We start from the raw sequence: 17680 nt of genomic DNA, 5'->3' as shown, positions 1-17680 counted from the left end.
AAGTAATTCCAACAGATAATTAATCTTTAGAAGGCATGTTTTCGTATTATTTAGACTTGGTAAATGATTCTGTCACTATAATTCATGAAAGTAATTGGGTTTCAAAGTTGGTCACCACACTTGGGACAAGAAAATTAGTCATCACCAGTTTGAAAATACTTACTCAGATCGATCAGCCTACTTTGCCCCCGAAGCAAAATTCTCCTAAGAAAATTGTTTATTTTAGGTGATACTTGCAGAAATGCATTATAACCCATTGTCAGATAAAAGGCTTTGGGTAGCAGGAACAGGACAATCGTTGCTATGGTTCCATGCTCAAAATTCAAAAGACATTAAACCACTGTAACTTTGAATAAGATACTGAGCCTGAAATGAGTCAGTGACATCATTAAGGTGCATCCATGTCAGCATGACATTTGTTGGATATGAACAAGGTAGTAACCATATGATAACCAATTTATTTTATTACTCACTGTCATCAATACATCATTACAAGGGGTCTTTAAAATGGTAAAAACAACTGATAGCCCTTGGTAGCCATACATGATATAATATATGTGTGCAACGATCAACATATACATTAAACATTTCTAGTGTCCAGTTGCTACAATGAAAATCTTATTTACTCATTCGTTCAGGGTGTATAATCTATTTGCCTGGTCAGGGTTGGCTTCCCCCTGGCTCTGACGCTGCTCCAAGCGACACTGTACAGCAGGCCCAGTTCGAATGGGACCAGCAGAGGCACACGTGCCTGTCGAGTGAGGTGGGCCCACACCATTAATCTCACATAATGGGACCAGCGCCCCTGCACCCCTGGCGCTGCTTATTAATCTGACACGTGCACACAGGACCCCGTGAAGTACCAGACTGGGTGACAATCTGTCTGTAGTACAAGGTCAGTATTTAAGTTTCCATGTTTTGACTCCGGTCCAATTATATTGCAGCAGGGAATCGTCGTGGGCGCTGCCAAGACCGTGGTCTGAACGAACGAGGTTTGATCGAACAGAACAATCTGTAGGGCACTGTGAACTTAAAATAACCTTAGAACCGGGGGGGAACTTTCAAACAAGGAGAGTATATGGGGTGGGGTGGCTGAAGGGGTCAGGTGCCTGCAATCGGAAGGTCACCGGTTCAACACACCCAAAGTGCACCAAGGGTGCTGAATAGGTGGCCTGACACTGTGCTTAAACCCCAACTTCACTCTCAACGGTGTTGCAAAAAGCACTCCAATGATGTATCCATTCAAATTACAAATAAATGAATTTTAAAAATACTTCACAGCACAAATTATGCTAGAGTGCAATGCGGGATGCATGTTCTCAATGGCCATCTTATTGTTCCTCATTGATGGGGCCCTTCGAATTAAAGCCCCCACCATTCTGTACTGACGAGTGTGTGGATTGTGGTTGGTGTGAGGCTCTGTGGGTTAGCAGCCTGTGTCCAGAAGGTTGCTGGTTTGTACCCCATTCCTGGTAATGATATTACCCTTGAGCAAGGTCCTTAATCCAAAAAAAAACAAAAGTGATACAAACTTTATTGTACTTGCTACCTGTACAATGACAACAAATACATTATATTTGCCCAGGTTTTACCAAAGATTTTGGTCAGAATTGCAGTACTTTTCACTCAATACTGTACTGCTGAGAAAAAAAGAAAAATCTCTGTTCAGATTGATTACTATATTTCCTTACAACACAAATGTCCAATGATCCCCCAGGACTGCAGGTTATACTGGTATCTGTTTAGTGTCAGTTTAGTCTGTTTTATGGGACAATTAAGTTAATATTAATTGAATGTGAAATACTTTCACCTGGAGATTGGGTGTTAAAGATGCTTTTATGTAGCGATACTGTTTACAAATGACGTATGAATGCTGAAAAATAGTTTCTTTAAGAAACATGCATTTCGGCGGTTAGAAACGTGCAGCGCCTAGAAAGATTAAAGCACTGAATGTTTCAGCATGTGGCGTCAGTGGCGCTATTGGTCCGAAAGTCAGAGCAGGAAATGCGCCCTGATCATCTGACACGCCGTCACGAAACATCATCTGATCTCCTCCGTGCAGCAACATGGCTTCTTTCTCCGGAATCTGCGGAGGCTTCCTGGCGCTGGCTCTGCTCCTTCTGTCCTCTATCCCCGGTGCCGAGGCGCTGGACGCCGGAGACGCCCTGGCTATCCTACTGGGCATGGCGATCACGGTGGTGGGCTTCTGCGCTTGCTTGGGCTGGTACGCCCGGTCGAGGAGCGGAGGCTTGTGAGGCCTGTGGGTATTTTCTGCGGAGATCCTGCGTGCTGCAGGTAGCCCGTGCGATGCGGGGACGCTCGATCACATGCAGTGATCAGATGCAATGACTGAACTCTCTTCGCCCGCACATCTACGGGGATCAGAAGGGGACCCGTGCGATCGCTCTCAAACCACACAAATCTACGATTTTTTTTTCCCGAATTGAAAACGAAAATGCTTCTCGTCGGGGGAGAAAAAGGATTTTTCCTCATTTGAGCAGACATTGACGCGGCGGCTTGGAGGGGCGTTGTGCTTCAGAAGTGCAGATGTTCATGAACTTTGCTTATACTAAACGTAATGACGAATGTATTTTCCTGACTACACTTGATTTTCTGTGCTATTTCTCGCTTCCTCTTTACCTGGCTCCTCCTTCCTTCTTTCTGAAACATGACCATCTATGCATGTGAACTTTTTATTTTCAATGTAACACTTTTCTGTAAGTTATTACCCAAGACTGGTGTTCTGCATCTTACCAAGTGGTCATTTCTGGTGTGACATGTCTTGAAGTGCGCTGAACAGCCCTCAATATTCCCGTTAAGCACATTTTTATTATAAGGAGACTGAAACTTTTCAGCCTGATTTGGACTGTGGTTTTCATTAATTTCATCAATCTGTTATCATAAGACCACAAGAAGTACTCGTAAGAAAATGGTTTGTGTAAAGTAATGTGCCTTGAATGAATTTAATAATTTGTCGTTTGATGGACCGTATTGCTAGACCCTTTTATATAGTGGAAGACGTAATAATGGCCATTAGGTGTGTAAGACGATTATATTCCATTGCATTTGTATTTAAGCGGGTGAAAACTAATTTGAGTTCATGTCCCAGGGATTCTGTCTATACTCTGAATTAATCGATCTAGGTCTATACGTATTAAGTTTCAGATAATGTTATGAAGTTATCTTTGTAATTTGTCAGACTACATAATCGTGTTCATAATCTTTTTTTTCTTTTATATTTCAATGTAATTCTCTTAACGCTGCATTTGCCTATGCCAGCCCTTAACCAAGCAGTCCGCATTTTCTAAGTTACAGACACTGTTATTGTTCCTCAGAATATTTGATTAAAGTCCCTTTCATCGATGGAAATGTAACCAAAAAGCATGTCACAGCTAATGGTATAAGGCAGGCTGGTAAGCACTGGGCATGTTGGCTTATGTCGTTCATAATATGACAATATATGTGGATATTGGCCGTTATGGTTGTACAGCCGCACACGAATACACGTTTATAACGTTTGTGACAATCCGCGGTATTTAAAGATCTCATTGTGCTATATTTTTTGCTCTGTACCCTTTTCACTGCGGTAAACGCTCCTTAAACTGGTTTAAAGCAGGGCAGCCTCTACATTTTTTAATTATAATTCTTTAAAATGGGCCCAATAGCCGTTACTTGTTTGCGAGCCACATTACATCGTGTGTAATATGATTCTCTTCCAATACAGGTGATCTAAGGGAGACTGGTGCTAATTATACGGTGCAAACATATTTTAAGATGGACCATCGAGGGATAAACTATTGCGATGCATGAATGAATCAAATCGGCCAATTTCATACAGCTGAGCGCCCCCTTCATTTTGTAAGCAGCCCAACATCATTCCTCCCCAAAAGCGCCGTGGCTTTGCATCCGCACCGTTCCGCCGCGTTCAGGACTGGATATCAAAATTAATTGACCTCATTTGGCGCGGCGTCCACGGGAAAATGACCGGACAAGTGACACATGGCCGGGGCTGTATAATTGATGGGGAAGATGTGAGGCTGTCGTTGCCCCCGCTGAGCAGATGTTACCGGCAGAGTCCTCGCTGCTGCGGCTCGGATCGCGAATAGGAGCAGTGCGCATGCGCACACCTTGCCATTTACTGTATATTCACGGTGGGAAAAAAAGACCAGGCAGCAAAAGCCAGCAATTTTTATACAGCAAAAGTGACTTCTGCATTATAGATAACCGCCAGGGAGACAAAAAGGGGGAAATCAACAGGTATGGATTTAATTAATATCCTCACCGCCGTTTTGATTCCATTGGCCTATAAATGTGGAACAAATTGCCGTCCGCGCATAGCTACCTCGTACTTACAATGTCTTACTGCTTTGACGGATGAGGCATTTTTTTGCTACCCAGTATATATAACAGCGTCTTACAGTTAGAAATCCATAATCATGTTGCATGATAAAGGAAACCAATTTTAGACATCCTGGATATAGTTTAGGTTTGTGTCGTTTTTTATGAGCGGCAATGAATTTACATAAGGATTCGGGCTGGTTTTATTCGTGAAGCTGGACTGCAATTAGAGTTTAGAAACGAAGGTCCATTTATACGTAGTGCAGCGAATTGATCATATATGTTCATCAATATAAAATGTAGTATTTATATATGGCTTACACAAAGCAAATATCTGAATTCAGCATCAAGCAATATTTAATATTTGATATGACTTCCTTTGTCAGTTACGAGCAGCGCCTTTGTTTTCAGATATTAAAATAACAGCCTATATCCCCGAACCCTTGCTGACGCCTTTAGTCGGGGATCGCTTTATTAACGGGAGATAGTTACTCGACTCGAGAGCTAAAATCAGCATTGAAGGCAAATTGTGCGGCTGTGGCTCCAGTCGCTTCAAGGAAACGCGAAGATCGACGGCGTCCGGAAGACGCGTCTCCCAGCTAGAAACGCAAAACCTGCAGGGTCTTGGGTGTGATCAACAGCTTTCTTGCTGCATTTGTTTAAATGTTTCATGCGTCGTAGCATTAAGCTGTTTGTGGGCACAGGACAACGGGAATCAAAAGTCCGTCCCGTTGTAGCGACGCTTTGACACGGGTAAAAATAATTATTGTTCGTTATATAAGGATATACGGCGAATACCGAGCGTGTCTTTGCAAAAGGGTAAAAGAGCGTTCATTATCGTGATCGGGATTAAGCTTGGTGGTTTCTGCCGAGGTGAAGAACCAGGGTTGTCGCCGTGCATTAACTGTCTACCATTTTAAACGCAATATGCGATAGTATAAAGGAAGAAAATAAAGGAGAATGAGAAGGTTTATTCTTACGCAGCCGTGTCGTACCTAATGTACCTTGAGAAATGTACTGAATTCAGCTCAGTGTCTAAGAGAAAATCCTGATTGGTGGATGATCTTTTTCAGGGATTTAGGTATGATGAAACAAAAGAACAAAGGATGCCTTAGAAGAGAGACTGCTTTCAAGCTTGGATTGTATTTTTAAAAAGACCACTGCTGATGGATCTATATACCCGTGCCCCTTGATCATGAAACTTGATTGAAGCTATTATCTTATAATCCCTCCATCTATGGCGAACTATAGCCATGCAGGTGACCACAACATCTTGCAGAATGTCTCTCCTCTCATCACGTTCCTCAAACTGACCTCTCTGGGTTTCATCATCGGTGTCGGCGTGGTGGGCAACCTCCTGATCGCTATCCTGCTCATCAAAGACAAAAGCTTACAGAGAGCTCCTTACTATTTTTTGCTGGACCTCTGTGTCTCAGATGTGTTGCGGTCGGCGATCTGTTTCCCGTTCGTGTTCACCTCCGTCAAAAATGGGTCAGCGTGGACGTACGGCACGCTCACCTGCAAAGTGATCGCCTTCCTGGGCGTGCTCTCCTGCTTCCACACGGCCTTCATGCTCTTCTGCGTCAGCGTGACCCGCTACCTGGCCATCGCGCACTACCGCTTCTACACCAAGCGGCTGACCTTCTGGACCTGCTTGGCCGTCATCTGCATGGTGTGGACGCTCTCGGTGGCCATGGCCTTCCCGCCCGTGCTGGACGTGGGCACCTACTCCTTCATCCGGGAGGAAGACCAGTGCACCTTCCAGCACCGATCGTTCCGGGCCAACGACTCACTGGGCTTCATGCTTCTCCTGGCCCTCATTCTCCTGGCTACCCAGCTGGTATACCTCAAGCTCATCTTCTTTGTCCACGACCGACGGAAGATGAAGCCCGTACAGTTCGTGCCAGCCGTCAGCCAGAACTGGACCTTCCATGGACCCGGGGCTAGCGGGCAGGCAGCCGCCAACTGGTTAGCGGGCTTCGGGCGGGGCCCGACCCCGCCCACCTTGCTGGGGATCCGGCAGAACGCAAACCCGGCGGGCCGGCGCCGCCTGCTGGTCCTGGACGAGTTCAAGACGGAGAAACGCATCAGCAGGATGTTCTACATCATGACATTCTTCTTCCTGGTGTTGTGGGGGCCCTACCTGGTGGCGTGCTACTGGAGGGTGTTCGCCAGAGCCCTGTCTGTGCCGGGGGGCTATCTGACGGCGGCGGTGTGGATGAGTTTCGCCCAGGCCGGTGTCAACCCCTTCATCTGCATTTTCTCCAACCGTGAGCTCAGGCGCTGTTTCAGCACCACGCTCCTGTACTGCAGGAAATCCCGGTTACCGAGGGAACCCTACTGTGTTATATGAGAGTTTTAGCTCCTCATGTTGATCGCTGGTTATTCTCCCTACTCAACTCTCTCTTTCAACAGACGGAAGGGTGGACTGTCAATCGATCACCTTAAATAAAGACATACGAGATTTAAGAAACTTTCTTGGAAGGGACATCGAGATGTTCGCGTGTATGTACAGACAGTGGAAAGACCTGCGTTTATGTTCTAGTAAACCGTTACTGTGGAAGGCCGTTGGATCCAGCTACACAGGAACGTCAACCCAAAAGGCTTGACCCCCCCTTATGCATTGGATACTTATTGACTATTTAGTGAGTTAAAAAAAAAAAAAAAAAAGCAAATACCTCTGAGGAATTATTGGATTTGTTTTACAACCAACCAAGTTGCACTAAGAAGACTAACGAGGATTTTTACTGCTCAGTGACGATGTAAGAAAGTAAGTTGAGTTTTAGACAGAATGCTGAGTGCTTTATTACACAAGAGACGTTTCATTTGCGGTGGGAGGAGCGGAGTGTGTCCTCTGACCAACACTGCAGGAATATACCTTCACAAGAGGAATTAAAAAAAAAAAAATCAATGTAAGTGTTCTTTTCATTTTGGGGAGGTGGGATGGGGTATTAAGGGTTACCTTTGTGTGTTGTTGAAACTGCAACTTAATTAGAATCTATTTATTGTAGTTTTAATATTCATATTTCCATTTTGACTGGCATTATTTTTCTCTACAATTTTTTATATGGAAACGAGCCGACGATGTCAGGTGAAAAATTGCTTTTGAAAACAAACCCAAATAAACAATGGAAAAAAAATGTTAAATGTATCATAGTCGTCCATTTGCGTGCCCTGCCACAGAAATGTAGTTACAGTCTTGGTGATACAACTCTGGGTATTCTTGCCTTAATGGTCATCATTAAGTTTTTTTTTCTTCTCCTTTGGTTTGAGGAAAGCTCTAGGAATAACAATGCTGTTTTGCAACAGCTTGAGAAGCATGACTTGGAAGCTTGTTGCTCTCTGTTGGGTCATCACTGAGCTACAATACAGTAACACTGGCCTGACTTTCAAAGAGGTGCCATTTCTGTCCCAGTACACCTAAAACGGGGGGGGGGGGTGTCGCTATGAGCTGGACATTTGCCATGTAAAGACCAGAGCCTTAGTTTGATATCTTGCACAAACCTTGTAAAAAACAAAGAAGAAGGACAGAGCGTTGAAAAAAGTCCATGTATCAAAGGCACACTGTTTTGTTTATACTTTCCGTAGATTTGCTCTCTACTGATTATTTTAATTAACTTTTTTTTCTTGTGGCCATTTTGATATTTATTCCTTTTTTTGTATTTTAAAGGTAGTTTGAGTGTAAGTGTGTTCGTCCTTTAATTTGGAGGGTCCCGAATTGGGTTGCCGTTTGAAGATTGCATTTGCCAAAAGAAACCTGTGTAATCTGTTGCTTACATTTTTGAAAATAAAATTTGACATTTTGAAAACCGGGCTTTCTGTCACTATGTCAATAGAGATTCCAGTTTGCCCACACGGATCTTCTGTATTACATCTGTCAGTGGGATAATCATGATTGTTATGCAGCACGATCTGTAGCCTTCACTTTGCCGGAGAAGCTTTCATCCATCATAGCGCTGATGTTTCCCTCACATGTTCAGACAGCAAAGCCAAACATGCAAAAATCTTATTTGTGTGAATTTGCAGTTTAGATTGATGTTCCCTACATGCCAATTACGTTATGTTATTTGACTATAATTGACTATAGTCCCAAAGAGCAGAATGGTAACCATCTCCCCAATGTCATGTCTTCTCATTGGTCCTCATGCCAGGACACTGATTGGTTGTGACCAATTCATATTCCTCGAAATCAAATCTCACCAATGCTCTATATGCGCAGTAACACCCCGCGTAACCCGGTATCGTCCCACCATTTGTGGGAAGTGTATAGACATGAATAAAATAAAGTGCTGGCCCACTTTTGGGTTTGATGACTGTCTGACTACATCATAGAAGACATTTCATGATTTGCTGGTGGGAAAACGCTGCTGTTGAGCTCCACTCCATCTTTGAAGCACTAGGCAGCGCTACTGCTGAGGGAGACTGTCTTGATCTTGTCCTACATCTGCGTTCCAGTTTAACCTAAAGATGTTTTGTTGGGTTGAGGTCAGAGTTTTGTGCTGACTGCTGCAATGTCCTGATGCTACGCTGTAAAAGTCTAAATATTTTAATATTATCTATTTTTACCCATTCTTCTTACATCCAACAGGTGTCCTGTGACTTCTGGTAAGATGACCTTTGGTGCTTATTCACAGTTAGCTTGAGTGCCTGCCAGTTATGTGAGAAACTAAGCTCAGAGACTCGCAGCAGGAAGTACTATGGAGTTGTCAATCATTCCCTGAAACCAGTAAGGCATCTGATGTGGGTTTGATCAGGCAGTGGGCTTCCGAGCATCATCTCCCTCAATGCTAAAGTCGTTACCTCAGTTGTCATAATGCAACATCATCATTGGTCGATTCAGAATTATGTCAGACACGTGTTTTATCTGTCTCTCTTTTTTTTCTTCACATAAATATTCAAATAATTTCATGATGTCAGATTAATTAAGCAGAATGTGTAATTTAACCTGAAATAAATACAATCTTAAAATATGAGAACCAGTAAATAGACATGAAAATGACATCACTGACTAACCCAAAGACCTTAAAGACATTGATTGGCTCTAGGAATGCCCCTTCCCCTGTCAGTCAATAATTCAAAACATATCATTGGCTAATGATAAGGTTGGCCTCTCTGTATGAATTGTGAATTATGTTCCCTGTAATGCCCCCACCACAAAAAAACTTTAAAATCGCCCCTGTTGGATATGTACGCATCATGACTGCATGATAATGATGTTGATTGGCTTGTATTGGTCTGGCCACGCCTCCTCCTGGGTCACATGGCTCGAAGGGTGATGCTCACAATGCATCCGTCAGAGATGCATTAGTGCCATCAGCTGGGTTTCAGGCACTACATGCAAGGAGGAGGAGGAGGAAGCAGGAGATGACTGTCAGGAAGGAGCGGATTGTGATGCCGCACACAGCACGACACGTCATGGGCCGTGCCAGCCACACCACCTGGGTAGGAAGATAACGTCGGGAAAGCTTGGACGAGTCGAGATACAGGCTCCCTGAAGCTGAACTGTTCTAGGTCCTGGAGACACGAGCCAAGCCGACTTCTCGAAGATAGACCGGGCGTCTCCGCATTCGGCTGCTGTAACACGGCCTATCTCGTTTGCCCGTGAAATTTCACAAAGAGCCTTTTCCCCTGATCGGTACTGAAGCATTAGGGCCATCTCTCCTTGTTTATCACGCGCCAGAGACACAGGGCAGATGCTCCAGGCTGGCTCCTTCCCCACGCCGCCATCAGAGGCACTTCCAGTGCAGAAGGCTGCCGGGATCCCTGCAGAATCCGCATATCCGGTTCAGTCGCTCCATGGATAAACTCACACATGTTTACACTCATATATGCATGTGCACTGATAATCGTCTAAGACCCAGGTTCCAAATGCCTCCAAATGAAACAGCCGATTCCCGGAGGAACCTGTCGGCCTTGTGTTCATCCTTAATGCCTGTTATAATATAGACAGACAGACACACACATGTTGGCGTTCCAATCTAAATGGGGATCTTCCATTCATTTCTATATACTTCTGTCTTTTTGATTGCGTTCACAGATTTTTATGAAATTGAGGATATCCAAATGGGGACCTGAAAAATGTCCCCAAAAATAAGGAAGTTTCAGGTTTTACCACACTTTGAGGATGTTTTAGTCTATGCAACCCCCCCCCGCCATACACACACACGCACACACACACACATGTACACACACACAGACCTGTATTTATATCTTTGTGGAGACCGTCCATTCACTTCCATGGACAAAACCCTAATCCCAACAATGACAACCTTAACCCCAAACCCAGCCCTAACCATGACCACACATAACCAAGTAACCATACAAGACGTGACCAAGCAAAATACAAGACTTTTGGCATTTTTAGTTTTTCGATTGCAGTCACAGATTTTTATAAAGTTGAGTTTCCGCTTGTGAGGACCTAAAAATGGTCCCCACAACATCAAAATAAACAGGATTTTAATCACATTGTGGGAATACTTATACCTGGACCATACACACACACACACGCACAATGTTTTTATTCCTGGACTCTCCTGCCAAAAACAGGTTTATTGTTTGTTTGACAGTATTGGCTCAGCCTACAAGTTCAGCACAGATAGGCCAGGTGTGTCAGCAGGGGGGGTGGACCTTCCCGCAGAGTTTCCACTCCACACTAGTTTGGACGAGTGATCTGTATCGCTCAACATATCGAACTCCAGTCTGGCTGTTTATCGCCTGATGTGATGACAACTGCCGGTGCTGGGATGCCGCTGTTCCTGCTGCTCGGGCGTCTGTAGCCTCTCACGTTTCTCTCCCTTTCACAGGTACCAAATCGACGTCTTGTAATTTCATTGACTGAATACGACACGGGGGTATTGATGGAATGAAAGGTCAATGATATGCAGATTGTCAGAGTCCTTCTGGTCACTGTGCTCGATGAAGAAATGTGTTTCTAAGCAAGGAAAACCGATAACCTTCATCGACAGAACCTGAACTTCACCACCAGAGGAAACGCTGCGGTACACTTTATTATTGTTATTTACTGCTGTCATTACTACATCCTGTGTTTATACCTTTTGTTAGGATTTTATGTATTTGGTTGTCCATAGCAACAGCATGAAAATTCGTTTATGGTCATATTATCACTGTATATGAAAATTTTATGTTACCCTCTCTCTTACTTAGATATTGTGATGGTTTGGAAATATACCATCTGGTGTTTGTAACAGGTCTGGTATTTTTTTCTGTGGTTTACACCTGTCACTCCTTCCTCAGCTGTAAACACAAGAGGGCATGAATCGGCAGACAGATAGCAGGCTATGTGATCTCTGGGGGGCGGAGCTGTGGACATATCCGGGGTGGGGTGGGAGGTCATGTGACCAGCCCACTCGCTCGGTTCACCTGTCTCTCATCTTCAAACATCATGTAAGGGATTTCTCTTCTTTTAGCTCCAGTAAGAGCACCCAGACATTGATGGCTAACCCGATCTGCAGCTGAAGCCCTTCCGTGACCCAAGAGTAGTCTGTTTTTTGTGTACTTATCCTGTCTTTCCGTCAAAAATAGCTCTGTTTTGTTTTCTTTCATCTACACTGCCTTTGTTGTACTCGTCTCCTCAGAACACATCCCCGTTACCTTCTCCTGCCTCCGTATCACGCGGCTTCTTCCGCCACCCTTTCCAGAGTACGTCTCACCCCAGGAACATGGAGAAATGCATCAGGGGTTTTCACATCGCTCTGGCCATGTGACCAGGAGGAGGCGTGGCCAGACTGACACGAGCCAATCATCTCTGCTATCTGGCCACAAGGGCTGGCTCCTGGGGTCTGCGGATATGATTACCTGTGCTCCTTCGATGAAATACCATGTACCCTGTTGGGGAACGGTCATCGATCTGCTGGTGGTTCTGGGGCTGTTTGCGAGCCTACGCTTCCACTTTCTTGTTATTGTGCAATTCTGATTGAAGGCAAAAATGTAGCTCTCTCAGAGAAAACATCTCAGCTTGCGGTGCAGGAATAGAAAAATATTATTAGTTAAATGGAGTCATCTATTATTTTCAGCTATTAGACAAAATCCACCTTGCTTTCATAATGACTAATTTCCTCAAATAGAAGTTCTGCCCATTGAAGTAGGATATTTACATGCTGGAGAACGAGGCCCTATGTCCCAGCGAGATTGTTCACTTGGGACTGTAATTCCTGCGATAACTGCAGCCTTTATTGAAATGGGCTTTAAAAATACTTTTGTAATCAGGCTACAGGAAAATAAATAAATAAGCAGATGTCCCCAGAGGAGCCGAGTTGCTTTTATTTTTATGCATTTAAATCTTCTTTGGCCAAACGTGAAGTTGTTACATCATCTAATAGAGGTATAAAGCGTGCAAAGACGCGGTAAGAGGTGAAACAGAAGCTGGAGATAACCAGATGCTCCACAAGGTCCTTAGGAACAGAGTTCTTCCATGAATCATCTGGATGGCTTGATGCCTACCACAGGGGACTTTGAAGGCAAATGATCTATCTCGCATTTCCAAAAATATCTAAAAGAAGATGGGGAGACGATTTCTGCAAGTAATGACCAAACACTCAGTTTAGAGGAGGCTTTGGAGGAGTAATATTGAAGCGGCTAATTGTGCATTAAGCTTCAAAGGTTTTTCGCTGAATATTTTAACGATGTTTCCCTCTAATGTAGGATTAGAAGAAAGAATCTGTGATCGTCTCCATTAGATACATCACACAGAGTTGTGGGGATTTATCAGATGTGGCCTTTTAAAGTGCCTTATTCTTCAGGCAGTGATGTGCGTTTGCATTGGAGACCACAGGGGGCGCTGTTTTGTTTTTCCATGTCAACTTTTTAAGTCTGTGGTGCATGTTAGCTCAGCGGCACCCAAAGGAGTGATGTCATCTTGCCAGTGCTTGGGTCAGTAGCTGCAGGATTAGGTTGCTCAAGGGTGCCGTTAGAAATATTGGGCCCACATCCTAATCCAATCCAATCAAATAATGTTCCGAATTTTTTCACTCTGGGGCCCATGGAATCATACTCCCCCCCCCCTCCCCCAGCTTTATGGTGCCGCTAAATGGGCTGAAGCTTCTGGGTTTGTAAGTATTATCCCCTGTAGTTTTAATGTACCTCACTTGGCCTGCAGGGGTCACTGCATGAAGAGAAGGGCCAGTGCCTCCTTCAATCTGCCCAACATTCACTCTAAGGTAGATATCCCCCCCCCCCCCCCACCCAGAAGATAACCCGCTGGTAGATAACGGAAATCAGAAGCAAACCCAGCAAATCCTGAAATGAAATCAATGGATTTAACAGCAGCTGCAGAAACCAAGGAAGATTAAAATAACAAATAGTGTGAGAGTAGAGAGGATGGTCTATCTATAGTATGTGAGATTATGACCTTAGACAAAGAGAGTAGATGGGCTGTTTGAAAAATGTAGCTCTGAATATGTCCAGTCGGCAGAAATGAAAGAAGAATATTTAGGTCATATGAAAAGTGAATAGCAATCTGATTGTCTGTTGTTAATAGCTTTTTGTATCATTTGGGAGTTTCTGGATCTGCGGATAATGTGCCGATATTACAGCATTGGCAGAAGCGATAGATCTGCTGTGTGGACCCCACAGACATGTGCTTTAGCGTTTAATACCAAACAATAAAGACGTGGGGAGGTTCTTTTTTGCTTGTGGGAGTTTTACTTACACAAAAATGTTCTGAGGGCAGAATGAAAAATGATTGGTTCAGAGAGAGAACCAATCAGATTGTAGAGGAGGTGGGGCCAAGATATCTGATTGATATGCCATGAGCTTCTTTTTCCCCCTCAAGGGACTTTGTGGGTGGCAGAGAGTTGCCATGTTACAGTGATACATGTTAAACAGGGGTAGTTGAAAGCTGATTGGCCCATGAGTGCCCTCTTACCTGCCAATCACCAATGAAAAACAAATCATTGGCTAATAATAAGGTTGGCCCCTCTGTATGCATTGTGGCACCTCTTGTCCCCACCCACACCTTTAAAAAAATCATAGAATTGACCCTGATCTTGAAAGACTTGCTCTGGGTAGGATGGTAAAGAAAACCACATAGCATGGGGATGAGAGGATGGAACAGGAACTTTATTTGGGACTGGGAGTGGAGGTTGGATTAATATAACAGTGAAGAGGAATGGAAACAGGAGACAGCCTTTTTAACTGGAATCAGGTCCCTGAAAGGGCTGCAATGGAGAACAGGCTCAAAATCAAGCTTTAAGATCCAGAGGACAAGCAGAACTCGCCCTTGCAGGAGTGGTGATGAGGCACAGATGAAGCAAACGAACAGACGAAACGAACATTGTGGAGTCTCCTTCGCTCCACAATGTCCAGCTGCCACCTGTCCTGTACTTGGTCAGTCCATATAGTGAGTGTGTTACATTACAGACAAACAGCACGGTTACACAATGCTGTAAATTGATTGGGAGTCAAGTACATGCTTCATTTTTATTGTCACGTTCCTTGTGCTACAGTTGCAGGGGAGGAGACAGGTGCAGCAGACAAAAACAGTGCAATAAGAAATGAGACAGTACAAGACGAAAGTGCAATACAGGGAGCAAAACAAAAATATGCAATAAATAGCAGACAGTTGACTTTCTTGGAAAGGGCCATGAAAATGTACCAACAAGGTAGTAATAGAGACATTTTGTGGTACATTGCACAGCAATAAACCTGTTAAGCTGTTTGCTATTTCCCTGGTCAGCATCCCTCTCCTAACCAATAACAAATAAGCATTTTTTCCTGCAAAGGACAAACAGGGGAGCCTTGCTTTGACATTAGCGGGTGGCTTGAGCCGCACGCCGCATGAATTATGCATGTGCTTTGCACGTGCTAGCGCGTGGGTTTAGCGGCATGCTCGTGAAAATATCGTGCGCCTCACGCCAGTTCAAAGCCGCCTGGCTCACAGTCTGAGGCAAGGCCGAATCCGTAACTGGCATCCTTCCCCTTCTGGAAATAAAAACTCCAACAGTGGTCAAGCTGAATTTATCTGTAAGGACAAGCTGTTTACTTTTTTATATGGTACTCTGTGTTTCCCCCCCCCCCCTCCCCCCCCCTGAAGGTCTCCTGCTGTAAAGCATCCACAGAGTCAGCCAAACTGGGGAAGGCCAGGCAGATGACACTACCGGCTTCCAGCACAGGAGACAGAAGACCTGCAGATAGCGATTACGTAATAAGATTTCATAACCATAAACCCCATCCTTTGTCATTCCAATTGATGGCTGTTTTCTTGCCTTTGAGGGTCCCACAGATACATCAAATTCAGCTATTATGCAGTTGTTCTTTTCCATCAGGGCCACTTCTGATTTTGTGGTGAGTAATAGCTTTTGTGGGACCTGTCTCTGGGTTAATACAGCTGTGTACCTCTATTACATTGCAAATAAAACAAGAATGTACAGTTTCTTTTTTGACTAAGTACAAGAAACTTTACTGTATTATACTGATTATGCTGTCCATGTAAAAATGTACCAAGATTCTAGAAGCATTTACTGGTCCACAGGAATGCTGTCATCAGAGATCATATGAAAATACATAAATAAATCAATATACAAGTATATTACAGGATGCTCTGTCGGAGGTCTGAGGCAAGTGAAGTTGTAAATGTGGGGTTTCTTTATAGTGGAGACATTTTCTGTGCCATTTTTTGTATTAGATTTTATTTTGAAAAAAATAAAAATAAAGATGCTTGTAAATGTCATACGCACTTTAGTGTGTATATAACGTATGTTTTATACTACTCATACTGAGTGTACACCGGTGTTGAACTTTTAGCTATTTGCATAGTGACTGTAATCATTTCTCAACTGAACTAAATCTGCCTGAAGTCCATGAAGGAATTATAGATATAAAAATCCACAAACTGAATTATAGAAAAACAAAGTATTGCAAAAGCCAAAATCTCTTCGCACATCAGCTTCTGAGGGTACACAGATGGCCAGGATCACCCCATGTAGCTGATGACATGGCGTATGCTAATCGCAAACAGAGCTGGAGAGTGGTGCATTATGGGCAACGAGCTGGCAAGCCTCACATGCTTATAGGTGTTTTAAGGGACGCCACATTGCCAAACTCAAATAAAGATGGTTTAATTCTAATTCTATTACAGCCTGGCGGACACCGTTGTTATGCTAATGTGGAGCAGCCAGCCCTATCATCCCCATCTGTGCCTCCATGCGGATGTACCTGAGCCTGGGTTGGAAGAGGCAGGTCACATGGAGCTAAGTGACACCGAGAGAAGCCCCACATCAGCCATGGAGGCTTGATTACTTTGTGTTCCGAAGGCTTAGAAATGACACTTTGGCCCGGACCGCAGATTGCTGCTGAACGGAACATGGATTAGTGTATTTCAGACTATTACCATGTCTCACACTCCTTACCCGACGTTCCAGATGTACATTAAATATCCCATCTGGTCTGATAGAGGAACTACAAAGAACTCTGACATATTATACACTGGAACCTGAGTTTTGGCTTATACTGTAGTTCCCACAGGAAATTAATTGTGCTTTGTTAATTATACTTGATAGATGGTCATAAATCCATTGTAACTATATGACATCCTGTTTAGCATCAGTACAAAGACGGATGGTAGTATAAATATGTTTCAGTAGGGGGAGGTTCTGCTTCAGAAATGAATAAAAGCTTAGACAAGATTCAATTCTGTTTTGTCATTGCACCTGACAGCACAATGAGAATGGGTTAGGAACTCACTTAGGGGTCCAAACAAAAACACAAGATGAGACATGGAACATGTAACAATATCTACAAAACAGTAACAGACAAGCAAACAGACGAGATACCTTGATGAAAAATTAGATGACGATCAAGTATAAGATTTGTTCCATATTAAATAAGCTCGATTTCTTTATTCAGGTTGGATCTGCCACTGGAAGATAGTCTTTCTGTGTGATGATGTACACACCAATAAAAAATATATATAAGAAATATATAAAAATAAGTATAATGTTTAGATTTGCACAATGATTTGCTTATCTGTATCAAACATTGGGGCAAAGCATGAAAAGAAACACACATCATTTAATAAATACAATGCACAGAAAATGGGATTCTAGTTTCTCAGGCTGCAAAATGGCTCATGGATACATATTTGTAATAAATATTTGTAAACTCTGCTTCCATTAGATTACAAAGAAGCTTATTTCAACCCCCGGCTGCCCTTTATAAAAAGATGTGTTTTTGTTAAGAAATAATTTGGCCCACAGCTAGCTTACATTAGTGATTTCATGTTATGAGCTAAATGCAAACAGTAGAGCAATTTACTCGTTAGTTTGAACTTGTGCATGAGAATGAACGAAGAAAATGGCATTTAGCTTGACGACGGTGGACCTCAGCT

The 17680-nt window shown here is 43.5% G+C and overlaps 2 protein-coding genes and 1 long non-coding RNA gene across 6 annotated transcripts; all 3 read left to right on the top strand.

Annotated features, from left to right (window-relative positions):
- The first annotated feature begins 1963 nt into the window (after positions 1-1963).
- LOC111843165 (small integral membrane protein 30) lies at positions 1964-3363 on the top strand. The gene has a single exon (XM_023810509.2). It carries the CDS (start codon positions 2067-2069, stop codon positions 2253-2255), a length of 189 nt encoding a protein of 62 aa, XP_023666277.1. The 5' UTR covers positions 1964-2066; the 3' UTR covers positions 2256-3363.
- A 152-nt stretch (positions 3364-3515) lies between these two features.
- On the top strand, positions 3516-7485 carry LOC111843164 (probable G protein-coupled receptor 85). Of its 4 annotated transcripts, none has more exons than XM_023810505.2 (2): positions 3516-4257; positions 5412-7485. In XM_023810505.2, the coding sequence occupies exon 2, from the start codon at positions 5576-5578 to the stop codon at positions 6689-6691; it is 1116 nt and encodes a 371-aa protein (XP_023666273.1). In that variant the 5' UTR covers positions 3516-4257; positions 5412-5575; the 3' UTR covers positions 6692-7485. The 4 variants fall into 4 exon arrangements, with proteins under 4 accessions (XP_023666273.1, XP_023666276.1, XP_023666274.1 ...); XM_023810508.2 differs by lacking the exon at positions 3516-4257 and adding an exon at positions 4272-4966; XM_023810506.2 differs by lacking the exon at positions 3516-4257 and adding an exon at positions 4956-5091.
- A 7909-nt stretch (positions 7486-15394) lies between these two features.
- Positions 15395-16984, top strand: LOC111843157 (uncharacterized). The gene is made up of 2 exons (XR_002838089.1): positions 15395-15639; positions 16433-16984. It is a non-coding gene; the product is annotated as an uncharacterized lncRNA (long non-coding RNA).
- Positions 16985-17680: the final 696 nt, after the last annotated feature.

This window comes from Paramormyrops kingsleyae, chromosome 3 (assembly GCF_048594095.1).
Source record: "Paramormyrops kingsleyae isolate MSU_618 chromosome 3, PKINGS_0.4, whole genome shotgun sequence".
NCBI lineage: Eukaryota > Metazoa > Chordata > Actinopteri > Osteoglossiformes > Mormyridae > Paramormyrops > Paramormyrops kingsleyae.
Note: the sequence above shows the minus strand (reverse complement) of the source record. Positions and strands in the feature narration are given on the sequence as shown.

Bases quoted from the DNA above. Each gene is read 5' to 3' on its own strand.
- LOC111843165 (XM_023810509.2), top strand. From the start codon at position 2,067: ATGGCTTCTTTCTCCGGAATCTGCGGAGGCTTCCTGGCGCTGGCTCTG.
- LOC111843164 (XM_023810505.2), top strand. From the start codon at position 5,576: ATGGCGAACTATAGCCATGCAGGTGACCACAACATCTTGCAGAATGTC.